Source organism: Aquila chrysaetos, chromosome 1, assembly GCF_900496995.4.
Source record: "Aquila chrysaetos chrysaetos chromosome 1, bAquChr1.4, whole genome shotgun sequence".
NCBI lineage: Eukaryota > Metazoa > Chordata > Aves > Accipitriformes > Accipitridae > Aquila > Aquila chrysaetos.
The window spans coordinates 26148879-26176048 of NC_044004.1; the positions used below are offsets into that span (position 1 = coordinate 26148879).

The 27170-nt window shown below is 39.1% G+C and overlaps 1 protein-coding gene across 2 annotated transcripts in view; it reads right to left on the bottom strand.

Moving 5' to 3' along the window:
* Positions 1-1414: 1414 nt before the first annotated feature.
* Positions 1415-27170, bottom strand: part of SMIM14 (small integral membrane protein 14) — a 42920-nt gene continuing 17164 nt past the window's right edge. For both annotated transcript variants that reach the window (XM_030024979.2, XM_030024989.2), the window contains exons 3-5: positions 12754-12802; positions 5202-5350; positions 1415-4601 (exon numbers count right to left, since the gene is read on the bottom strand). In XM_030024979.2, coding sequence (XP_029880839.1) covers positions 4569-4601; positions 5202-5350; positions 12754-12802 — 231 coding nt within the window. In that variant the 3' untranslated portion in view covers positions 1415-4568. The remainder of the gene's footprint in view (positions 4602-5201; positions 5351-12753; positions 12803-27170) is intronic.

A 27170-nucleotide genomic window follows, 5' to 3' on the forward strand; every position in this document is an offset into this window, starting at 1 on the left:
TTCTTCTTGTATGAAAAGAGACAAATCTTCAGCTGACGTCGATGAGTGTAACTCCCTGGAAGCCAGTAAGAGTTGTGCTGTTTTACAAGCGAGGATGTGGTCCACCATGGGACAGTCCACCTCTTCCCCCACCCCAAGGTCCACGTCTTTGCAGTGAATTGCACTGTAGGCTGTTGGCTGGTACTGAACAAGTAAGGGTAGAAGGAGAAAAGAATGCAAGTTGTCCATTTTTGCAAGGAACGCACTTCATGTTCATGGAATATTTTGCTGCAATGATTTGATGTATTTCTCCCAAACATCCTGGATAGGATATGAAGTTTTTCAGGCTTTGGGGCAGAGTAATCCTCTCCACTTACCTGAAGGTCTTGAACAGCTAGGCCTCATGCTGATCCATTCAACACAGTTAATTTAAATTTGTGGTGATTTCCTTTCTGCATCACTTTATAATGGGCACGTGCAAATGTTTTAACAAGTCTACTTATAAGTAAAGTTCAGCTTTAGTTTTAGGGGTTATTTATAACCCTATGTTCGAGTAAAAGGGTAAATCTTGACGACCAGACATTAATGATCTCTGATTAAGATTCTACAGTTTCTAAATTGATTCAAATGCCTAAAGCATTTGTTATTAAATTATTATTATTATTATTATTATTATTATTACTACTACTACTACTACTACTATTATTATTACTAAAAATAAATTCAGGTTTTGTTTCTGATTCTCTGGTACTTATTACCACTATCTCTGGATAGCTGTATATTATTTTAAACCCTAATGCTCCCCTGGTGTTCTCCTTTTTTTCCTTGGATTAACACAGGAATCCCTAACGTGGGATCCGAGCTGCTGCTGAGGCAGTGCTCAGCATTTCGTGCTCTACTGCCGGAGGAAGAAGAGTGCTGCACTCTACGGGAACAGTGAGGAAGCAGCAGGTCTCTACTACTTCATGCTGCCTCGGATCCACTGGAGCATCTTCCTTCCTCAGAGCAGCTCTGGGTCCAACACTGCCAAGAAGTGGACTAGAAAATAGACTGCAAATCCCCAAAGTAGTAGGAATTGATCTAAAATGAAGTAACATAATTGGCACATTTGGCCTCTGTCATTACTTTTCTTAGTGTATTATTTCTAACTTCCTAGGTTGCATAACTACTTTGAAGAGCAAAAGGCAGAGACGTCCACATTGGTCATCAAAGTATCTTAAACCTTGGAAACTGCTTATAATTTGTTCTGACTTGCTTGAGATAAATACGGAAGGCAAGTGACCATTAGATAAGTTAGAATTTACATTTTAAGTTACACAGATGACACGCTGTTTTTACCGATACTTATTTTTAGATTATTTCAAATTACCTTAGAAATTGATAGGTTGGTGCAGTCCTACATCTTATACAAAGACTAAGAGACAAAGACAAAAGGTTACTAACGATTGCTATTTATTTTGTTAAGTCAATAAAAAGTGCATAGTACAAGCCCTTTATCCCAATCCAAGTACTCAGTAAAAGATTACTAGGAAACCGCAAATGGCACAGATGATTTTTTTGTTTGGCATGATTCAGACATTTTAAACCACCGATTTACATTAGGTACATCACATCATCACTCTTCCTTTTTCAATCATGAACATTACAAGGCTAAGTGATCTGCAGACAATACATGAATACATATGATTTCTCATTTCAGAGTATAGTAATTGTGTTAAGCAGACTCTAAAAATACTATTGTTTTAACAAAGTTCTAAGCTAAGGTATAATTGTAAACTTCCCTCTGTATTTCCCAAGTGGCTACAACTTGCATCTTTTACTAACCGAGCTTAAAACCCTCATTACAGAATTAATCATATCCTGAAGCTTCACATACCACTAATCTCTTCCACACTTCTCAAAATTTACCATAAACATCTGTAACCATGATACAATTATTTCATCGCAAACTACATCACTAAAGGCCAGATTTCTGCCACCCTTACTAAAGCTGCTACTAGTACATTATCTCAGAGTAGTCCCACAAACTTCAGTGCAACTACTTGATGAGTAAGGCACTATTTAACATGAATAAGAGTGGCAAAATACAGTCCTACAATTAGTTACTTTTATTTTAATTAAGAGTGGTGATCTGAAGGTTATTATCTTGGAGAGAGTATCTAAATTTAAAAAGCATACATTTTGACGTGGGATAGTGGCCTGGCTCTTTAGTAAAACATTTTTACCATAAAATATTTCCAATGTTTTTTCTTTTACATAGAAAATTTAAAATAGCAATTTACATGAGGAAAGCAGACATGTATAAAATCACTGGGACAATTACTTAGAGGAATTTAAAGCAAAGACAGTTCATCTAAATGTAAAACACAACATTACTCTGAACAAAAAGTTCATTTGCCAAGACTGCTAGAGCTGGGTGCACATGGTGAGTTTTATAAATACATACACAGACATTTAAGTAAAGCGAGACTGATCCTCACAAGTGAGGAGCATCTGCTGTAAATCTCACCAACTTCCAATAGAATGAGGAGTTGCACTCTGTCTGAAATGAAGCCTGTTTTAGCTGGCTTTTTAATCAATTGGAAGCCTGTTTTATGCATCCGATAGTGAAGAATTCTGGCCAAAATTCCTCAGAGAAAAGGTCACTGTAGGAGATTATATGTATCTCCTTGTTGGTTCAACAAAATGATGCTGTATTACTCGTTCTGTTCAAAACAGTATTCCAAACATAAATGTACACGGAAGGCAAAAAGCAAGCACAATCAGATTGCTTGTCCCAGTGACATCTTTACACAGTGTTTGTGGCCTGTACACCATTAGACGTAATAGGACAAATTCTCTCAGCTTCTCTGCTGCAGCTCCGTTGCTTTACACGGCACTGCACTGATGTCACTGAGAGCACCTGGCCCAATCTTCTTTTTTTTTTAATTTTTTTATTTTTTACACATGCTCCTATGCTTGGGAGCACACTATTCCACAGAAATTCAAAGGGCAGTTACATCAAATTACAGAAGCCTTTCTTCAGGTCTACGCTGTACCTTTACAAGGAGGCTTAGCTGGCCTGCCATTTACCCTGAGGAGGAAAACCCTGCGTCTGTCAGCCATGGGATCTGATGTGAGATTTTTGTTAGAGCCTGTTAACACAAACCTTTATGCATCTTAACAGTTAGTCCCTTCAGCTCCGTAACCAAAGTCCTCATGAAATAAAGGTTTGTAGAGTAAGGCTTTGAACTCCCATATGTCTGTTCTACTGACCTTTATGGAAAGAAGCTTCATGTTGGTAAGATAAAAATGTTCTTTACATTATTCTCATCAATTTTTCAAATTGATCAAGAAAAATATACAGTGTTGCTTTTCTGTACATCTTTAAAATGTTCTTAAATTAATGTACATAAAAAAGTCATTCCCATTTGCTACAATGGGAGATGTGCACAGGTACGTGCACAGCCACACATACGCACACATAAACACACCACACATACAGACAAATATTAGAGGGAAAAGACATGCCATATGTAGTCACCTGCAAGTTTGTTATTCTACAATTACAACCAGTAGATAAGGATGAAAATGTTAAGAATTGCTGATAACATACAGGTGAAAAAACCTGAATATCCAGTATATGGTGTATACCACAAGTTGGTAACCTCTTGGCATGATTTCATCCTGTCCAATATACATTACACCACGGCTAAAAACTTGTTAAGATACCAATTATTAAAAGACTATACCAGGACAGAAAATTCTACCAAGTTCTTCTCACTAAATTTCTTGTTTCATAAAGTCTATAAGTAAACAAAACTGGTTTTGGAATACATTTTTTTGATAACACATTGAATAAGATATATCATTTATTAATGAAGAAGATTAAATTAATTTCTTTTTTGGTGGTATAATCTTTTGTGTAAAGTTCTCAATATGTATGTCAAAGCTTTGACAGTGGCAATTATCACATTCACTTACGCGCACGCGCACACACACACACACACATAGTATAATTCTAGTGGACAATCCGTGCTTTTGCCAACAACCCTGAAAACTATGTTAGTGGTCCAAAGACCAGAGTAAAAGCTGCTCTGAGCCCAGGGCAAATAAAAAATAATTTCGATTTTTCACCACATAACTAAGCTAATAGTTGCAACCATAATATAACTCTCAAAAGCATACTGGAGAAAAAATATGGATTAATCTGAAGAAAGGTCAGTAACCTTCCATTACTATAGATACACAGGGATTTTCTTTTTCTTTCAATGCATATCAGAAATCACTGCAAAGAAACGAAGATCATTGTGACAGAAAGAGACTGAGCGGAATGTCCACAGTAACGGTAACAACCAAAAAACCTCTGCAACGCCTTATCATTATTCAAATTACAATCTACTAGGAATTGTAATAACATACAAAGCAAAAATTAACTTAAAATTGAAGTCGCAAAGAGCAGTTCATGAAGATAACTGCTGAATGATAATTCTGCTCTATATAAATGAGAAAAGAAAACAGTATTGAATGGGGTTTAGAAGTAATCTGGTCACTTTGTTCATTTGGTCGTGCAAGGTTTTAACTGCTGAACTTTTCCAATGCTGAACGCTCTAGTCCACTGGTGGGGCTGGTGGTTCTTGTCCCTAGCAGTAAGGAAGGAGGAAAAGAAAGAAAAAACCCACATACAGTTTAGAATACACATACCCATAGAAACAGTGCTTCACATAAGAGGATTTAGCAATAAAAGAACTCAGAAGAGTTACATTGTGCTTTCTTTTAAGATCTTTCAGTATCTGTTTCAATATTCAGAGTAAATGCTCATCAAAGAACAATACCGTTTCCTGCATCGATAGGGATTTTTCCATGACCCCACATCTAGGACAAAGACCACCTTCCCAGTTTCATGCTGTAATTTTGTTTACAGTCTTCTCTTAAAGCTGTGATTTTCCCCTTGTACATAAGAAGGCAGGAGGCAGTTCCAACCAGGGACAGCCAGTGTCCAGAGGACATTATGACCCACACTTAGTCACCCGTGCCTGCTCCATCCCCTGGCAGGCCTCACACTTGGCCTTCGTGATTGTACTTTCACTTTGGTTTTACTCATTTTCATTGCTAATGGAGTTCCAAGGAAATACAGGGAAAAAAAAGTAAGGAAAAAATGACTGTAAGATAGTCTGTATTAAAACAAAATACATTTAAGCTATTGTACAGTTTCTCTGTGGGGCACTTGAAGATGTACTTACATTATGTGGGCTGCTTGGCTTTCCGGCTGTGTTGGATCCTCTCAGATTACTAGGTCTCAGTAAGAACAAGACAAGTGCAATCACCACCCAGGCCATCATTATCATGGCAAAGCTGATGCCATTGTCACTGGGGGAATTTGGTCCTGGCACTACAGACAAGGAAAACTCAAGTTATAATACAGAGCACCAGCAGAGTTCTTTCCCCAAAATGAAAACAAAAATACAACGTAAGTCTCAGAAAAAAAAACTGAAATATTTTTCAATTGAGTTTTCTGATTAGTCTTTCCTTTTGGCTTTTAGACAAGTAATTCCTGGTTAGTGTTACACTGTTTTTTTATCACATTTCTTATCCCTTTGAAAAGAGAATCTATTTCAAAAGATTTCAATGGAATTCTCAGAATGACCATGACTATTTCATAGTTCACATTAACTCCTAATGAACTGGAGATGATGAACACACACTTTGTGTTTAAGAAATCAAACTTGATGCAAAATACATTTACGTGGGAAAAAAACCCCATCTGTATGTTGGTGTTTGTTCTTTGCCTCAAACACGTAAAAGAATAAGACTAAAGAGATGAAAGCTTAGACTCTGTTGTTAGGCCCCACACAGAGAACATGCTAATTCTAGCAAGAAGGGAGCAAACTAATGGTTATAATTTTGTTGGCTACTCTAAGTTATTTGTTGAGAGTTTGTTTGAACAAGCGTCGGTGTCAATATGCCAGACCTCCATGACTGACCATCCAGGTCATGTAGTATTTCTGATAGCATCAAGGAAAACGTATCTGTCAGGAGGGGAAAAAATGCTGAGGAGGTACATGAAAAAGCGAAGCCCAGGAATACAATATAGAAATTTTACACCTAAATTTCCATACAGAATGGCTGAGACATCAAAGCACGGAAATAAAACTGAGAAAATCCCCTCAGACTGGAGATGGCTGGTTAGTCTTTTTGGATCAAGAAACTCTTGCAAATACCAGCACATTTGAAAACAATAACTTTTCTCCTCCGAAACATAATTTCAAATAGTCAAACTGTAACTAATGTTGTCAGCTGAAGTGTAAACCAATGTACAGTTAATTACCCATGGTACTTGCATGGCTTCATTTACAATAGTATCTAAAGACCTAACATCTTCATTAATGATCTAGATGATCAATTAATGCAAAGCTATAACGAATAACCTTCAGAAAGAGAAGAGCTGTTCTATTTTATTACTCAAGTTGAAAACTTTAACATGCAGGGAAATTCCACAGAGACACTCGTATCTGACAGATTTTTCAGTTGTCTCAACTCATTTGGATCATCTCATTATGGAGTCAAGTCTGGATTCAGTATCGGTTGGAAGTTGTTCTTATTTAACATTTGCTAGATGTCTTATACCCAGTGAGCTGCTGGAGTCTTTTCTTCGAAGGTTAATGCTGATACCAAAGAACCACCCTTATCACTGTCATACGGGGTAGCATTTTTAACAGAGGCTCTTCTATGAAAATGGTTTCTTCATAACACAGCTAAGACACAGCAGAGGGGCATTGTGGGGGAGCTTACAGCTATGCCATTCACAACACTGCTGTTCTGGGAATAAGACTTCATGAGCTGGGGCTGTTGGACTGATGTCCTTTACCAACATCACACGTATTCAAAAATCTCAAAGAAGAAAAAAATGTATTATAGAAGTTCATGCTTCTCACAGCACAAACACCACCGTTAACATGTATGAGCGAATAAAACTGCCATACATCTCTTGCCTTTTAAATGTCCAAAATATAGACATTTCAAAACTCAAGAAGTTGCTAATGTAGAGAAATTTTATTATTAGAAGCATGTACAATTACAAGTGATGATTCTTTTGGAGATCCAAGTGAATAACATGTGCTGTATATGAGGAGAAGATATAGTGCAAAGAAAATACATGAGAATGCTACAGCCTTTAATTCATTAAACTCTTAACATATAATTGATTCAGAAAGCATATGGAATTGTGCAGGTAAGAGTTTAGACCTGCAATTGTGTTGAGGGAAAATATTATTGTTATCAATATCATATATCAATATTTTAAATCTTGGATGACCTTTATATATGCAATCCAGTAAACTAGCATATAATTTGGCATGAAAAGAACAACTGCTTTATTATGGGGCTTCCAGACAACATTAATAGCCACCCTGAGACTACCTTCAGCAGCACGTAAGACAGCCTTAGGTACCTGCTTTGGCACATATGTTCAGTAGAACATTGAAAATTCAGATTACCTGTTACGCTGGATTCCCCATACAATGCAAAGAAACAGGGACTAGTCAGACTGCCTTCTGGAATTTTTGCTGAACCATAGTCCACTTAGGGTCCGTGGTTAAACAAGAGTTGGGGTAAGTAAATGGTGCTAGGTCAGCTCATGCCACAGGTCAAGGAAGGGAGCAGAAGGAACCACAGAGAGAAACCACAGGCATTCATGCAAGACAATTTCTTCCAGCCTGCGTTGTAATACAATTTAGATGGAACCAAATGTGCTGAAGCATGTTCTAAACTAAGTTAAGCAAGACAACAGCTGATCTAACACAGCTTGGCCCTGTACTACCTACTCAAAGCATGCCAGATACTAAACCAGCCACAACACTATTTACACTGTTCAAGAACTGTTAAACCCACAACTCTCACAAATGACCATGTGTTTTAATAAGGATGTGAGATATTTCAGAATCTTTTACTTTAATCTCTTAACATAAGGACATGAGGATAAGCAAAGTCTCACATAGCTGGGGTGAATCACACTTTTCAAAGCTTTGCATCACAAACCAAGAGAACAGACAAGAAGCTGTTTCAACTACTGGGAGCAATAATATGTAGAAGACAACAATCTTTTGCTACAAAGACCTCCATCACCGAGCTCACAAAATAATCAGATAAGACCAGCTTATAGATAAAGAACAGTTGAGTGAAGCTGAAACCAAGCAGGATGGAATTTACACTGATGGGCAGAAGAAAAAAAATTTTATTTTTAAGAGTTCACAGCCACAGTGCTTTTACCTATAATTGATATTTTTGCAGGTAATTTAGAAGTGGGGCTTTGATTCCTTGAAGAATAAAGGCTATCCTATAAGACCACCTGTGTATGATATTTTCTAATATTTCCAGATGGATAGAAGATCATCCTGTTCTGACATCACAGATGAATGTTGCTCCCACCATTCATTTTGATGGATGGATCTGGTTATTAACCTCCAGTGCCTGGGAGACACCAACTAGTACAGAACACAGCAGTACATATTCCCATGTCACTGAGTGACATGAAACTTATAGTCTCTAACCTGCCTTTCAACACAACAATGAATCCAGCCCAAGGTGTTTATTTTCAGAGTATCTGGTCCCCTGGGCTTAGCATACCTATATATCCACACACTCCTGAATGAAGCCCGTGAGCAGTTCTGCCCCTGTGGTTACCTGGAATTTTTTTACACCATGGCTGAATTATCTCTGTGCAGGAGGAAACTTTATGAGGAGCTGGTCTGAGATTGTGGGATGAACTCCCATGGGAGCTAATGACTGTGGTGAATCCTATCTGTTGCTCCACATAGGAGATACAGTTCTTTGGCTTGCTTTTTCCTATAGAAACAGAGACTAGGTCACATAAACTAGTCTTCTCTCGGAGAGAAATGGGAAGGGAAAAAAAATCTTCTGTGACAGATGTTTGCCACCTCATTTAATGTTCTACTAGAAGGCAGTCAAAGCTACTAAAATGATGAGTTTGGTAAAAATAACTTCTAAAGACTAAAAGTCAAGCACCTCCTGATTGTGCAACTGAAATCTCAAGAATACAATACTAAAATTAATAAATGCCCTTGTTAAATACTCCTTACATTAACTTAATTCTCCTCTTAAAGTGCTATTTTTCATTCAGAGTGAGGTTGTACTCTAAAGAAAAAGAGGAAAGATTGCATTTCTTTTACTGTAAAAGTGTATTCCATGTGGTGCTTTTTGTCTGCCCTTTCACGGTAGAAATATCTCCTTTTGGATCTTCAGCTTTTTACTGTTTAACATCTGCTTGTAGAAAGGCAAAAGCATGCTCTCTGACTTGTGCCGCCTTCTTTTCACAGTGTTTTTATCCTTGCAAGCTGACACTCTTAAAAGGCAGGGATAAGGAAACTGAAGAAAGCCAAAAAGGACTTGAGCAGAGGAAGGGAGAAGGGAATTACCAGAAAAGGGAGGGAAGAGTTGGCAGACATTTCATTAGGTTGCTGTGACTCCCCTAAGTGACTACAACTCAAGATGAATCACAGATATGCATTCATTTTAAAATGCATAAAAGTTTGGAAGTAGAGTAGACAACATTTGAGACAGTCATGTCTGACCATATTACAAGCCAGTAGAGCACTGAGAATAGTGTTGAAAATATGAATGTGGTAAATCCAGGTCACAACATCTGGGAATTGCTAGAAGACAGAGAAAAAACTCAGGCGGTGGCCCCTCATTTCCTTTGACATGGAAGGCTGACTGTGAAGGGCCATGAGCCATCAGAGCAGCTCAGTACCAGCTGGGGATCCTCCCTGGGCTGGATGAACCGCTGATGCTGCAACTGCCACACACTTCAGAGAAATCTTCCCTGCTCCACTTGCATTAGACGGAATTCAGAAAAGAATTATCACACTTATTCCTCATTTCAAGGGAAACTGTAAGATCTTCTGATTTGCTGAGCATAAACAATCCCAACAGAATATTAAATGTGTTGCATATTCAAAACTTGCAGCCTTTTTTCTCCAAGGCACCCACTGAAATGGAGGGAACAGTCACCAGACTCTGATACATACTTTACCGTCATGGCAGACACTCTGACAGAGAATCAGCAGAGGAACAGCCATCAAGCAAAGTGCCCAAATGCTCTCTGAAGTGGTGCTCATATCCTCCTGTATGTAGGAGTACAAATCCAAAAGCACTGGTCCTGACCCTGGCAGGAAACTCGCTGCAGGGTAGTCACTACAATATAATGGTGCCAACAACCATAAATAAGAATTTAGAGCTAATAACATAAAAATGCGAATGAGGGAGCATTGGTGCTATTGCTTTGATCTGGCTCCAAAAACCAAAAAAAGATCTGAAATCAAGGGTTGAAAAAACAAAGTGTGCTCAGGAGGAATCAATGCAGGGTGTTTCTGAGAACTTCCAGCTTGTAGCAACAGCATAACACATGATGCTGCTGTGACAGTGGCTGAACCATAGCCCTGACGTTTCCCAAAACAAAACCACAAACATCTCGTCAGTTATTCCACAACTGATGCAATTTAAGAATCTGTGTATGACAACATTCCCAGCTGTGCTTCCAGAAGGAAGACCAAATCCTGGGAATGAGCAAATGGGTGGGAGTGAAACAAGCTTCTTCGTGTCGAGGTCCTGAAATGAGGAATGAAACTCAGCAAGTAACAGGAAATGGAGCTGTGGGACCTAGGGAAGAGGAGACCCACCTCAAACATAAGCTCATCACGGTATAGCTCATCAGAACAGGATGAAGCAATGGACAGAAGACCAGCCCAGAATTGTTTTAATCTGTCTCTGAAAACATTTCTAGAAGCTTCTCCAGGCTCAATCTGTTTGTTTTTGCCTTTGACTCCTGGGAGTCTTACAGAGCTCATGTTGGCCCAAGCACAGAATCACAGAAGCATCACAAAATAATCTGACAAACAGGCAGTCAGTGTCATTGCATCAGCAGAAAAATACCTTTGCTGAAACTAAATTTAAGGCAATATAATAATGTAGGAGAGGATTTACTCTATAATTTTTGCTTTGGTTTTTGAAACAAACCACTGGTTTGGAACAATTGCTGCCAAACTGCTTGCATCTGCACAGACGGTTATTGCAAGGATCTCTTTCAGGATGGAAAGCTATTTGCCGCAAACCATTCACATCCCCACTGTACTATAGCTTGGTAGCATGAAAGCTATCCCACAAGCTTTGTGCCCACACATAACAGAACTTACTCGTTTATACAGTCTTTAGCCTAAAAGCTTCATAAATATTGATGAGCCAAGACTCCCAAGGCTTGAGTGAGAATGACCTACGATCACTTGGTGTTGACTGTGGACTAAAGCTCAGAAAGCTGCACAGCCTGTCTGTGCCTACTTCTAATAAAGAAAATATTCTGCCTCCTGTCACCTGCCTCTTCCCCTCTCCTACGTGTCTGTGATTTAAAAAAACCCACACACATAGAAGTCTAAGGTGTGGGAGACGAAAAAGCCTCCCTAGGACAGGTGCATTTGGGAGAGCAGGGGTGCTGCAAGTCACAGACGCACAGCATAACTTGGAAAGCCCATAAAGAAAGAGTAAAGCCAGTAGCACTGTTATGGCACATGTGTGCCCCACTCTTTTTTTTCAGGGGTTATCTGGGAAAGCTCATTGCTTTTCCCCTTCAGCCCAACATGGCAATGAATCTGCGACTGTTTCACACTGGGAGGGCACAGTGCAAGTCCAAGCAAGATGCCCATCTCTAAACAGGTTTTACTAGGGAATAAAGAGGGAGACATGAAGAGGGAACATGAGAGTGAACGAAGGCATGCCCTCTCCCCGAGATCCCGGAAACCTTGACCGCACTGCTTCTAGACCTGTAGAAGACACAGGCACCGGCAGCTCTTGCTTCCAGGAACACTGCTTGGGTGCTCCCTGCTCCCTCTGAGCATTACAGTAGTCCTGATGCAGGCTAATTGAGTTCATATGCTCAACTGGTAAAGCAATATAAGAAAAACAGAACCACTTCATTTTTATTTATAAGCATTTGGTGATGTTCCATCTAGACCATGAAGAGTGTAAACAGAGCGCCTCAGGGCAAGCTTACGTTACTGCATAACCTTTGCACAGCTATGCTTCCCTGCAGATGCTGGTAACATTTGACTGTCCTAGTAATGCTCACCGTTTGGGAGAGTTTTTTTAGATGTATTTCACAGCAAATTTCAAGGAGGTGTACACATCAGTACTCTGCTTCATTAACTACACAGCCGATGAGTCAAACAGGAATGCAGTCATGGTGTAGGTCAACTTATCAGTCAGAGCTGGCAGGGAATCCCCTCTTCCTCCCAGTGAAGCAGAATGTTCACAGCACTGACAGCAAGTCACTCAGCCCCAGCCGTGAACATGTGTACGTGTGGGGGGGATCTGTGCTGGATATCCAGTCTTCACTGGTTAGGCTGCTATGACTGTCAGGGGGACAAATAAAGCCCAGTCCAAATTTTCTCCATAGGGAAAAATCGAAATCATCCTATTTGGAGGCCAATGGTAAGATTCAGCAATGCTTGGGGTCCTATCAATGGTCGTGCTGTTATATTGATACCTCCAGCCTGCTCAGCACTGCTGCTTCCATACAATGCTTTCAATGTACAAGTGTTCATCTGCATCACAGATTCTCAGAAATTACCTCCCTCACATAACAATTTTAGTACTGTAGTATTTGATTTCATGTAATACGTTCCTATGACATTAAATCAACTGCTACATTTTAAAGACCAGACACACTGTATTTTAATTACCACTGTTTATTTTACTTATATGCACCTGATCGTGATAGTTACTCACATTCCTGAAGGCATTCTGTGTCTGTGCAGTACGACTGGGATTGTCTCAGCTGAAACAGAGAAAAAAAAAGGTGTGACAGTTAGCAATGAGACTTGGTCAGCTTTTACTGAAATCATGATTTAGTATAATGTCAGAGCACAAGTTCAAGATAAGGAAGAATATAACCGATCCTTTACTGCATCGCACCTGGCTTATGGTGTGTGAAGAATCCCAGGTATGGAGGTAGTTTCTGAACACTGTTTACATAATACCTTTAAATCAGCTGACTAAAGTGTTATTGCTTCCACACAGGTTGGAGCCACTGCATGCCTTTTAAAATTCACGTTAAAAATCTATAGTGATACAGGCATTCTTAGATAAAGATATACTCTCTACATCCATTTTGGGGATTTATAATGGATAGGTGCTACCACTGTTATCTAGATCAAGTAACATTAAAACACTCTGTGATTACATAACAATAAATGATCAGACTGTGATAATAGTTGCACACAGAGAAGCCGAATTAAAATTTAATATTTAAACTTAGCAATTGCTATTTTTTCCACCTAAGATCTTTTTTTTCAAAGCAGATTTTAATATGTATTTTACTGGTTCTTCTCTTTACTGATGGGTAAAATTTAAAATGCCTTTAGCAACTGTAATGACTATTTGCATTTACAGACTAGGTAAGCTTGCTAACTGCAACAAAAGTCAACACTGGATAACCTGCAAATCAGTATAACTATTTTACAGATGACAGAGTCAAAAAAGAAAGACAAATATCATGTTCTTTATCAGGCACAGAGAGGTTAAGTGGATGGGATTTAATCTGCTGTATTATGGAAATAGGTTCTATCCCCTGCTTAGGTAAACTACACCAATTAATAATAAAAGTTGTAAAAAGTACAGAATTGTTATGGTGCTGTGGTTAGAACTGACATTTGCTTTTTGACAGGTTTTATGTCACAGTAGTGTCACAAATCCCAACACTTCTTGCCACAACAGGCTGATCTGTTTATTATCAGTGTAAATATACAAATGTAAAAGAGAAGAAAAGATGATGTTCTTTATGAAAGAAATACATGAATAATTTCTACAAACCCAATTTCCCCTTGTATTGGCATAACTGATTTGCTGTATGTAGTCATAATATTATGCAAAGCACATCAAGGAAACAGATGAGCAACCAAAGGAGGAAGATATTTGGAAAAGTTTAAGCTCCTTCCTTTATCATAATGATTTTCAATAACTGACGCATTTGAGAAAGAAAAAAAATGTAACTGGAGATTGATCACATTAATCCTTTCATTAATATATTAAGATCTGCTAGCAAATTTACTGAGATGACAAAGAAGTTCCTTAGGAAGTACTGGGAAGGCTGGATTTAACCTTTCAGCTATTTCTATAGTTAAAAACAACAGCAGGGGAAATTAAAACAAAAGACTTCTATTTGCCTTATTAAAAAAAAAATCTCTCAAACTATGTGTATTTCCTGCCCTTCTTATATAAAAGTAAAACCTCATTTCATTTTTAAACTTTGGAAATCATTCTCAAAGGGGAGGTTTTACGTTAGCAATAGTACCAATTTGGAATATCTGATGCTGAGATTCCTGAACTGGGAAAACTGAATTATCACTATACTCGCATTTCAAAGAGATAAACAACATAATTAACTTCTGTTTATATAAGGGTTTAATTGGGGGGGGGGGGCGTAATTTATAATCCCTACTCTGTAAAACACAGTTTGCAGGTCTTCTTCAACACAGAATGATGCCCAGAATTAAAATGGGTAATAGGTATATGATCAGAAATATCATACAGGTCAACAAGCATAGAGCATCCAGTTATCCCTCTGTCCCCAGGATGGCTAGTACTCATACAGCTTATCTAGTTTGACCAGATAGGCAACACTGCCTTGGGGTGTTCTAGCCACAAGACTAGTTGTCTTCCATTCTAAGAGTTACATCCTGTCCAAATACAACTTTTTTAAACCATGCAATTAATGTTTCTATAAAAGCCATCTCAAAAATGGTGCATGCACTTTTTGTTGCTGTTAACATCCTGTTCCTTCACCTGTCTACCAGATGAGCTTCCACTGCTACTACAAAAAAAAGACTGAGCTCCAGCTTTGACTGACATGAATATGTTAACCACCAGAGACGCTTGTTCAACAACAACAGAAAGACGTTCCGGCTACAGCTATGCCTTTCTTGAAGAACAGTCTCAGGGGTGACCATGATCACACCATGCTTTGTCATTCACTGGCATCTCAACCATTTCTTCATTAAAAGCCTAAACATTGCCTGGAAATGCCTGTTGGCATAGTAGGCAACATGATTAAGACAAAGTAAGTATTAAATCCCTGAGATCCTGTGTGCCCCGAGGGTGCCATTTGATGCTAGAATTCTGCTTACAGGCTTGTTGACTGTAAGATACTGAGTTTTATCCCATGGGCATCCTTGGTGACTTCTCAAAAGACAGGACAGGCTCCAAGACCTTAGAATGAAAAGTACTGCTGGAAACACCAATAATCAAAATACTTCAGTAAGCAAGAAGTCTAAAGAAAAATACCATTAGGAGTTGCTCTGCAGACCTCTGCTGAAAAAATGCTCTTATATTAGATTGTATCCTGCAAATATGGAAAAAAGGTCTGCTTGTGTATGGAGGAACAATGTACAGAGGAACCTTTACAAAGTACAGAGCCATCTGTACTTTGATAATGGGGCTGTGCTTTCCAGAGGGCTTGGACAACAGATGCTCCCATTTTTTTCATGGGGATTTAGAAACTAACTGTACAAGGTAGGTTTAGAAACCTCAAATTATGTTGTGAAACAGTAACAAGAGAAAAGTATGAAAAAACTTCAATTTTTGTAATTTGTATGAAATACTTCTAAATTGCAAACAATACATAATCATATAATCATGCAGACTTAAAGATCCCACCTAAAAAAATTACACTTCATAGTCTCTGCTACATTTGTATCCAGGAATACAAATATTTCTTAGAAATATTTCTTAACTATTCCAGGTAATATAAAAATTTCTTAGAAAAACTACTTGTGCTGGAGAAGATTTGGTCAGAACAGGACCACCCATAGACTCAAATAGGTTTTAAGAAGCCACAGATCACATGATAAAACCCACACTCAGTATCTTCTCATGCTCACTTCTCCTCCTGACTACAAGCACATGCAAAACCTCAGTATCCATGAGCAGAAGCTCTAGGATGGCTCTGTAAGCCAGGGAGCCAAGTAACAAATCTGTTTTTAACAGCTCAGTGGCAGGCTGCATATTGTTCTCTTGGGATGAAACATGGCAGATGACAGAAAATGAGCAGCAGAAAAAACAGGTTTTTCTCAATTTGCACGGGTGAACTAGATCCTAACTCTGTAACCCAGTACAAATCTGATCCCTTGCGGTCACTCAATTAGTCAAAAGATGAGAAACAGTTCTGGCACATGTATGAAATGCTTATGTAAGTTGAACGGCTGGGAAAGGTAATACCTTTTGCTGAAACAAGAATGCTCCTTCTACCAATTAGCTCTCTCTTGATAACTACACCCTTAAGGGGCATAGCAACTGTTGGAAAAAGATTGAATGTGAGACATTTCAATCATCAGGTAATTGAAAAAAGAGCAATTATCAGGGACTGGAAAGAAATAGTCTGTTATATTCAGATTTTCTGTTCCGATGTGGAGGGGGAGTTGGGATGAAAGTTTGTGGAATAATAGTAAAAAGTTGAACCAGACCTTCCCTCTTCTCAACAAAACCCTCAAAAAGACTTTTCAAATGCACTCTATGTTTTTCAGACTGGGAACACTACAGAGTTGATGAGAAAAATCTGAATGGAGAAGTAATTCTTAGAATATGTTAACTCTTATATACTTCAAGGCAATATTATTAATGGTGGTTTTGGTTTTATTCATATTTCAGAGATCCTTGTGTTGTCAAAAATGTGAATTGAGTGGAAGATTAATAGTTGACTGCCTGATCTGACACCTGCTAAAGTCAGCAACAGCTTTTTCATGTTTTTCAGTATATTCTGGAACAGGCCCTTAAAAAGAACACAGAAATTAGGTGAGTGAAACATCAGGACTTATTCAACAAAAGAAGACAAGAATGAAAAATGTTACAAACCTAAATATTTGTAGAAATTATTATTTTCTTCCATTTAAATGAAGAGGATTATATCTGAATTTTAACATTCTCTGTGCAATTTGCCATCAAAATACAATAAATGGCTTAGTGCATGTGAGCCAAAAAATGAACTAATTTATCTTTTATTGTCCAAAATGAAGTAAACACAAATTGTAAACAGCATGAAAGCTAAAAGGGAGCTAAAAAGGATCCAAAATTTTCAGGTTTAATACAGTGCAAACTTGCAGGCAATACAAGTAAAAATACTAATTATAAATGTATGCATGCTATTTAAAATACAATCATGAACTTTGATTTCCTCCAAGAACATTTAAAATCTTGAATAGCTTAAGTCAAATAATTTAAATTAATAATTCCCACACCACAGGAACACTTGGTCAATATGAGTATTTGGTTTCTATGAAGCCCCTCATAAGTTCTTGGAACTGGGAGGCGCCAGTGGCTGAATTACAGTAAATCAGTGTTCACTTACTGATGTATTTTGAATGTAAACCCAACACAATGCTGAGAAAAAAAGAATCATGGAATGGTTTGGGTTGGAAGGGACCTTAAAGATCATCTAGTTCCGACCCCCCTGCCATGGGTAGGCACACCTTCCACTGGACTGGGTTGCTCAAAGCCCCATCCAACCTGAACTTGAACACTTCCAGGGATGGGGCATCCACAACTTCTCTGGGCAATCTGTGCCAGTGCCTCACCACCCTCATGACAAAAAATTTCTTCCTTATATCCAATCTAAATCCATCTTCTTTCAGTTTAAAACTGTTACCCCTTGTCCTATCACTACAGGCCCTACTAAAAAGTCTGTCCCTATCTTTCTTAGGAGCCCCCTTTAAGTACTGAAAGGCTCTAATAAGGTCTCCCCAGAGCCTTCTCCAGGCTCAACAACCCCAACTCTCTCTGCCTGTCTTCATAGGAGAGGTGCTCCAGACCTCTATCATCTTTGTGGCCCTCCTCTGGACTCGCTCCAACAGGTCCATGTCCTTCTTATGTTGGGGGCCCCAAGTTACTTCTAGTGGTAAGAGAGAAAAGGGCTTTTCCTCACTCTTTCCCCATGACACTCAAATTTTTTGCATTGCAAAAATAAAACCAGCACATTTAAAATGGCTCCCAATTCAAATTTGAAATAGCTCTTCCTCCCCTTTTTTTTCCTTTTTCCAAAAGACGCAGCTTTTAGCCCCGCTCACACTAACACAGCAGTGTTTAGATTCTGCTCCTTTGATGCTTTTAACATGTCATCTTGTGGATCAACAGCATCTACCCATCAAGCATACCTGAAACCTGACTGTGTCCTGCTGCTACTCTTACAACAGAAGCCATGTTCTGATAGGAGTCTGTACAGTTTTTAGCAATGAGAGCCACCACTTTTCACAATCCCCACCTGTGAACAAAACGTGAACAGTCACAGTGAAGGGACACTGCTATTGGCTTCTGGAAACTTTTTTATGAAGTCACTATATTAAGTAGTCTCTATTTTTCATGTGCAAAGCTACTATGGGCATACAAACATGCCACTGTGTGGTGAAAACAGGGTGTGAACTTTTATTGCATGTTAGTTGCTCCACAAAATCACTGAAGTCCAAGTGAAATAGTAAGCCCAGTGAAACAGCTTCATCTAGCTAAACAGAGAACTTGTTTTTCCAATACAGTGACCTCAGCCACCAGGATCATTTCAGTCTTCCCATGAAAGAAGCTAAGCTGCTTTGCATTTACCACTCATCACAGATAGCTACTGTGGAGAAGTCAATTCAGACTTCTGCCTGCCTTCAGAGTAACTCGTTCTTGTGTCAATTCCCTTGCTTCCTCTTCAGAGGAGTTTTCTGAAACTCTTCAGATGAGTTTTCAGAATTGGCTACCCCAGAGTTCAACAGTCTCACAAACCCTGGGACTGGTCCTGCAATCTCTGCTCAAATTTATTTTTTTTTATTAAAGTCAATATTGTCTTGCCTGAAAAAAGATTAAGAGTTCCTATCCAGTATGAACACTTTTTCTTTTTAAGAGTTAAGTGTATTATTTAAGAGTTAAAAAAAAAAAAAGACAAAGCATACAAATATCAGGAAGATACCAATGATCAGACAGCTCACGAGTTTGTCATTTTTCAGAAGAAATAATGGCATAATTCCTGTCCAAAAGCACTTTCCAACTCCAGAAATGGTGTAATAAAGAGGTAACAAAACAAGAACAGGACTAGTGGCAGGAGCACACTGCAATAATCAATGAAGTCTAGTGTGAATGGCAGATGAAAGTAAATTGTTTAGGGATAATTAAAATAATTGCCTTTTAGAGTAACTTTTGAGACAGCTCAAAGCAGAAATAAGTCCTCAGAAAAGACGTGAATGAAAAATTAGCAAGTGCATGAGCCACGTCAGGAAAAGACCTGCACACAAAAAAATTGTGATGGAAGAAAGCCCAGAGAGATGTGTGAAACAAACAGATAAATTAGGTACAAAGATAAGAGAGCAGAAATGGATAATGGTGGCAATGAAAAGAAAAGGATAGATAAGTAGGAAAGCAAGGACAAATAACTAACTTGATATGGTCATTCATCCCATGAATAAAAGTAAATTTAAAATGGAATCATAAAGACTGTTGATAGAAAATTTTATGTGATAACAAGGGCAAAATATCATCCCTTGTGAAAATACTTTTTTTGCAATTTAGACCAGTTGTAAGCTCTGCTTTTTCTCTCCAATCATGCCAGAAGATGACAACACCATGGCATACTCCCGATTGCGTTCATATGCTTCTGGGTAATGAAATCACTGTTTAAGCTTTGTTGGCAGCCACGTCTGTTCTGTCCAAAGTATATAAACGATTTAGTAAACAACATGATAATAAATTGCTGCGGTAGGATAGGCCAGTGCTGAATACAAGCCAGGTTGCAAATTGAATTGTAGCATTATCTGTAGAGCTCAGATTTAAAGATGCAAAAAATGACACCTACATGCATTATTCTGCTACAAGCTGGCCAAGAGAAATAAGAGAAAAATAAGGGGAAACGAAGGGCATACTGATGGCATTAAACTGTGTCTTAAACTACATTAGCTTCTCTTAGAGGAACAAATAAGGAAAAAGTGAATGCTGCTTTCCCCACTCCTATATTTTCTATGAGTATATGCAGAATTAAAATCAAGTAAATGATTGTTCATACAAGGACAGAATAACAGTTTGCAATAAAAATATGGAGTTTGGTCCTGTGAAGTGACAAGTAATTTTCTCTTCCATGGCAAATCAGAGAGAGGGGTGGTTCGTACCTTTCAGAATAATATTCCTAGATGACAAACCAGCTCTTAGGACCCAGAACCATCAGCCATTTATGACAGAGGGAGAACATTAACTCTCATACTGAAAGACATGAAATTTTATGGAGGAAGATGAAGCAGATAAACAAGTCAGAGGGATCACTGTGCAAATAGGAGCCCTGATTTGGGCAAGAACTCATTCTTCCCTTTATTTTCTCATTTCTCCTGGGATTGCTGTTTCACCTCAGTGACATATAGATCCCCCTTTTCCACACTTCCCTCACTTTCCTACAATTGCAAGACTTCTACTGGTACTTCATTTTATAATTTTGCTGTGGTTGAGGACCTGTGGTATCACTGGCATCCTACTTTTAGTGAATGCAAAGCAGAATGAATTAGCAGAACAGGGAAAGTCAGGGAAAAGAAGATGAAGCAGTGTGACAGTCAGGATCATTACAAGCAGCTCACAGCACCTCTGACTACATGAAATACTAGACAACAAATGGATGAGATAGAATATTACATAGTATTAATACAGAGGCATCTGAAAACATTCATGAACAACACACATAGATCTCCCAAGAGGGCATTAGCAAACTTTTATCTAAAATACAAAACCAGAATACATCTGGGTTTTTTGACCAAACAGTTGAGTTTCTTCTGTAAAGTGATGCATATTAGCAAATGAAAAGGGTACTCCCACGTAGGCAGCCTTGAGGAAAAGGCTTAGAACTACGAGTTCCAACAGATCAGTACAGTTTGCTCTAAGTGTTGATTACATCCACATGTGGCCTGAGAGAAAAAGCACAATTTTCTCCTTTTTCCCTCAAATGAGATGGCTACAACACAGCTCTGATCATCAAACAGAGTTCAGCCATTCATAATACAGGTTATAGCTATTAATTACGTCTGGAATATCAAGCTGACAGAATTTTCAATGCATAATTTTCTGCACTGCTTGCAATACTGTCACACTAAGCATGCTTTGAGATGGTCATGAGGCGTGACTGAGATCTTTTTTATATATACTGGTTAAGAAGCAGCAGCTTCCAGCAAACTACAAAGCTCAGGAATGGGAAACGCAAAGAATGACAGGCACTTTCAACTTTCAGTTAAGTCCTGATACCTCATCCCTTAGAGGAAAAAATGGTCTCCATGGGACATAAACCCAAGCAGACAACATTTTTCATGGCTTTTTTTCTTTTTTTTTTTTTTTAACATCCACTTACCTGTCTAGAAAATAGCCTCCATTTACACTGCTTGGTCTAGAACTAGTTTCTAGGTTAAAGACTACTAGCAGTGCATGAATTCTGTGATAGTTTGGGGGCCTTAACCTGTGCAACACCAGCACCTTGAGCATCCAGCAAAGGCGGGGAAATGGAAGTCAGCGCAGCAGGAGTGCTCAGGAACCGGCTCACACCCTGACACTCCAACCTTGTGTTTTATTCTTTCGTCCCAGTGCCTTAGGAGGTGCATCAAGTCTTTTTCCCTGCATCTCAGAAGGATGATAGCTTCTTTGTCCTAATGAGCAACTTAAGGTTCAGCTGTTGGGAAAGATCCTTTCTGACCCAGCTTGAACGCCAAGAAATTGGGAATTGAAAGCACAGGTCTGGAGAAAAAAGGGGCAAGTGAGAGCAAAATGCAGTTTCCTGCTCTTGGGGTGATTGGCTAAGAAGGGCTATAGCCTAGAAGCAGTAACAACTGCTATTAAAAAAGAAAATAAATTAGAAGGCAAATGCCGTGGAACATGTGTAAGAAGTCTCCAGGGCAATCTCCATATTTAGAAGGTCACTTTTAAGTTATCACAAATGTATTTGGTATAATTCTGCTGTGCTTTCAGTAGAAGGCCATGTCAGTAGGGTAACTCACTTTTGCTGGTTGCCTGAGGGACTATTTAAGTCGGGCTTAGCTGTGCTGACATCTTGAGAGCTTTTCAACCATTTGCAGCACACAACATGGATCTATTTTAGTCATCTGTGTTTATTCTGTGCTGTTTGCACAAAGTCTCCCTCAGCCAAGATTCATGGCTATGCTGGATAGTATTTCAGACTATGCCAGTTTATAATAGCAAGACTCTAAAATGATCTGGCCAAGAGAATTATGTGGAAACTCAGTTGACAAAAGAGTGTTTCAACCAATTGTGTTGAAATAGTTTGAGAATTTGCAACTTTTGCTATAAAAATCTAGTGACACCTCAAAATACAAGAGAGATTAAAATAAAGAATGATTTGCTTTGTATCCCCCTGAGTTTTTGAGACATTCAAGCCTTCTGATATAGCAACATAACTAGACATGGGCCATTACTTCGCAATTAGCTACAGAAGAACAAAACACAAGGTTGTAATTCCCACAGAGGTTTGTAAGGCCATCAAATCTCTACAGTAGAAATGCTGGCAGTTTATCAAAATGTGTCCTTTTGTATTACAGAATTAGAAATGGTTTAGGTTAAAGAACATATTGCTCATTTTCATAGAAACTAGTATGAGAGAATTCTCTAGTCGCAGTTTCTGTAAAGCAAATAATATTGTATCAGAAGGGGAAAAAAAAAGGACATTTACATCACACAAAGTTATGTGTGTTACTGGCTTGCTTTGACATTTCTGGCCACTCTAAGTAGTCATACACAGGTCTCGGGCTTCATGGAAGATGCTCTATGTATGATTATCCCCTGCCACCACATACACTGTGTTTTCAGTTTAATTTTCAGACTTGATCTGAGCCTTGTGCTAAGATACTCCATGGATCAGCCGTGCTTACTCAGAGAGCATCAAAGTTCAGAGGAGTAACATAGTGCAATCAGATTTTTATTTTACAAAAGAAGTGGAAAAAAGGGAAATAAAAAGGTTTAAATATAACATCATTCTTATCTAGAGATTTGCTATCTTCTGCCACAACTAAGACAGGAACCATTTCCTCTGGATACCACAGAATGTCCTTCACTGTGACTCTTTCAAACAACAGGCCTCTTGTCTGACAGAGAACCCCCATTAAAGTACTTGATGTCGTTTGTTGTTCTTCATTCTTGAACTTTGGTTCTTCTTATCAAAATAAGTTTTGCAGATGGAGGAGACTGAACAGGAGATAAAGTCATACAAGCTAACAGACCTGTCATTGTCTTTTGACAACTCTTGTGCATCTGCAGAGGATGGAAAGTCTTGTGATATTTTTCTTCCATGCTTGCTTCCTCTTATGGAAGTTCCCAATTATCTACTATATCCATAGAGTAAATAGTGAGCCCAACATACAATAGTCAAATTGTTACACAACACCACCAAATCATAACAGATGTTGCTATGGGTATTACATACTAGAAATGATGTTTATGAAGTCACAGCCAAAGACCCTAGATTTCTATTGTTTCCTAGGAATATTTGAAAATCATAGTGTTTGCTTATTATTTACAGTGGCCATACTACAGAAGTTTACCATGTGCAAAATTTTCATATTTTGACACCAAGGAGAACCCTGAAAAATCCACTTCTGGAAAACGACAGAACATTCAGCATAAGAGAATTCAATGCCACGTAAGTATGTATATATAAGTTCTAGGAACTGTGGGTATGAACAATATCTCCCAGTTAACCTAACAAGCAGCAAAAAATCTTTTACAAATATCACACGCATTAGAGACTTACAGTCCACTGTCTATAAAATCTTTGTGGTATTGTGAATTAAGAAGAAAAAAACTCCAACAAAACAAACCCCTGCTTAGTCAAGCAAAATGAAGGACAGAAAATCAAGCCATGTAGCTTAGTAAGAGTTAGGCTTTTTTAAAACAAACAGCTTTCTTGTTTGTAATTTTCTGTGGTGTTACAAACAGCAGAAGAGTTCAAATGACAATAGCTTTTCTTTTTTCATTGTATAAGCATTAATTGTAATGACAAGATGAACTGAAGCCTGCATTTCAAGTAGAGTTTTAAACTATATGCTGTATATAAAAAAATATAATGTATTCATCCACAAATTGTACTTTGAATGCCAAATACATTTTCTGAGAATTTCAAAGTAAATACACCAATGAAATTAGAAATTAAAAGTAACACGCTGGGAATTAAAACCAGAACTTCAGGTTCTAGAGTCAGACTTTTTAACCTCTGTCTGACCTTGGCATAGCAGCTTCATTCAAATTTCCCATACAGTTAACTCTAACAGAAATCCTGTGTATCTGAATATGTATTTCTAACTCTACATGTAACAGTCATAACTGAATACATCATGCCTTCTTCAGTAGCAGAAGCCTTAACTCTTATCAGTGTTGTTCTATACAGGTATAAACAAATTAGCCTGTAAAAATTAAGTTTACTTTAACCCAAATGCAAGTTATTAAAGTCTACATCAATCATGGGGTTTTTGCACAATGTCATTTCTGAACTGAAGAATCCTAAAAGTACATTTCTGGGCATCTCTTATAATTACAGTTACTCTGTTAAATTTGATCTTAACTATGAACTTCTGGATTTGCAATGCTCAGTCTGGAGGTAATGACAACCACTTTGTTATGCAATTTGCTCCAAAATCCTGACAAGTACTCCCAACTACAACACATTCAAATGCGCTCTGGTGTGTTTTATACCTATCTAGGTTAAAAAGAATCAACAATTAAGTAGGTATAGGGAACCATTCTGGGTATACAGCATGTTCAGATATTTTTTTTTCTCCCACAGGCTGAACAACCACAGATTGCCTAGCTTTCTTGTATTGCAATGGTTTTGGAGTAAAGGTTTTGAGGATCCAACTTTTAGAGGTAGTGGGTACCCAGTCTCCACTGAGACTTGTGGGGTTCAGCAACTTTGAGAACCGAAGTTCACGGGTTCCTTTTAAAACAAATAGTAAAATTCCTGTTTGCTTATGTTGTGTAAGATTGAGTGCAAAAAAAGCAGCTTAGAAAGCAAACTCTTACTGAAGCGTAAAAGTTACAGATGCAATAATGAAGGTTTAGCAAGGCCCCTGCTAAAATCATGCAACAGGTTACTTGAGGATACTCTGGCTGGTGACTGAGACTTTTGAGACTTTTCCTTTCTAGATTCTGCGCAATTATCCCAGCTAGTGATTTGCTCTTATAAATATTTAGGACCATCTGTTTTGCTTTTTAGGATAGATGAAATCTGGCATTTCCCCTTACTCCTCACAGTTTCAAGTGCTAATTGGTATGATCTTTTTGGAAGCTGGACACTGAGCAATAAACTCCATTCCTGCAACTACATAGGAACACTGTTAGACTGGTCTTGGTGACTGCCCAAGAGCGTGCACCTATGATGTGCTCTTTTTACATTCACAATGCAGGAACCAGTGTGTCTCCAGATGATCCATTTGCACCCACCTTACACTGCACAGAGCAGCCCAGGAACAAAATCTCACAGACCTCTGTGGCACTTCTTCTGACTTTGGACACAACTCACCTACATCGTTCATATCTAGAATCCTCCAGCCACAACATAAGAACTGGCTGACTGGTGTCATTGCCTGTCAATATCTTCTAGCAAAAAAAAGGAAAAGAAAAAATGCTGAATGGGGGTCGAAACTGAACCGTACTGGTTCAGATTTGCATCCGACAAGCCTCAGAGGAAAGGGCAGCCAACATGCATCCTCCCTTCTCCCTCCCAAATTCCTGAAGCTTGGTCCTGGGCGTTCCTTTGTCACCACTCTAGCATGTGCCCAGAGGCCTCAAGGTCCAGAATCAACACAACTGTGGGATATGGTACAAATGTCATGTTGAGGACAAGAGGACAATCCTTCTTGGGAAAGAACATGTGTATAAGCGTCCATATGGGGGTAGCAGGGAGAGCTCAGAATATTTTGAAATTGTGCCTCTAACTGGGAAGCATGAGCTAGGATGGCTGGGCCCTGACGTAAAGGCTCCACAGAACAGACAACTGTTCTGCACAGAAGCCTCAATTTTCGATGCCCTTGTGCCAACAGCATTGACCTTTAAACAGTGCGTAAGTAGACTGAAGGATGCGATTACACCCATGTACTCAGCACTTTAAACCTGTATCTGGAATACTGCATCCAGTCTCAAGCTCCCCTACACAAGACATATTTACAGACTGAAGTGAATTCAGCAGGGGGTCACCAAGGGCTGGAGCACTTGCCCAGTAAGGAGAGGCTGAGGCAGCTGGGATTGCTGAGCGCAGAGAAGAGATAGCTTTGCGAGGATCTAACAGCAGCCCCCCAGTACTTACAAGGAGGTTACTGAGAGGACAGAGACAGGCTCTTCACAGTGCTGTATGGCAGAGAGTATGACACATTCAACTAGAACACCAGATGGAAAAAATTCTCTACCACAAGGACTGTCAAACATTGGAGCAGGTTGCCCCAAGAGGCTGTGGAACTGCTGTCCTTGAAGGTTTTCACGACTCAGCTGGAAAGCAAGCCTTGAATGACCTGGTCTGAATTCACTGTTGATCCTGCTTTGAGCAGGAGGTTGGCCGAGATAACCTCCTGAAGTCCCTTCCACCCTGAACAATTCTGGTAACACCAGCAAATGGGCACATATCCCTTTCATTTCTTGCACTTCCATCCCCCAAACAAGCCTATTGCCTGTTCAGCAATAACAAAATGAGTCAACCTCTAATGACTTGTGAGTACCAAGAGAGCACTGGCTGCACCACACTTAGGAACTACCAAAGGGAATGACATCAGGCCCATAAAGCACATGGAACTGGCTATGCAGACATGCTCTATTTGTCTGGTGTCATTTTGGACTTTGGTGCAGCTGGCCACTACATGGATCTGGGCTGTTTGGCACCTCCAGCTTTGATGGATGCTGGTCTCGTGGTCTGTGAGATGACAAGCGCTTGTCATTTCCTCTTGTCCTTGTGGGGGATGGTTTTGCCTTCTGCTGCAGCCACTGTTGTAGCACGTCCGCTGAGAGAGCCTGGTCTGGGCTATTTTGGCTCCCAGTGTGGCCTGTGTGTTTTTGAGGAGGCATTCTGTGTGCACAGGCCCAGGGGTGCAATGTGAGAACAGGATGGCACAGGTTCTGCGGTGCTGCGTTATGGACATGTGGGGTGAACTCTGCTTACTCTGAGCAGA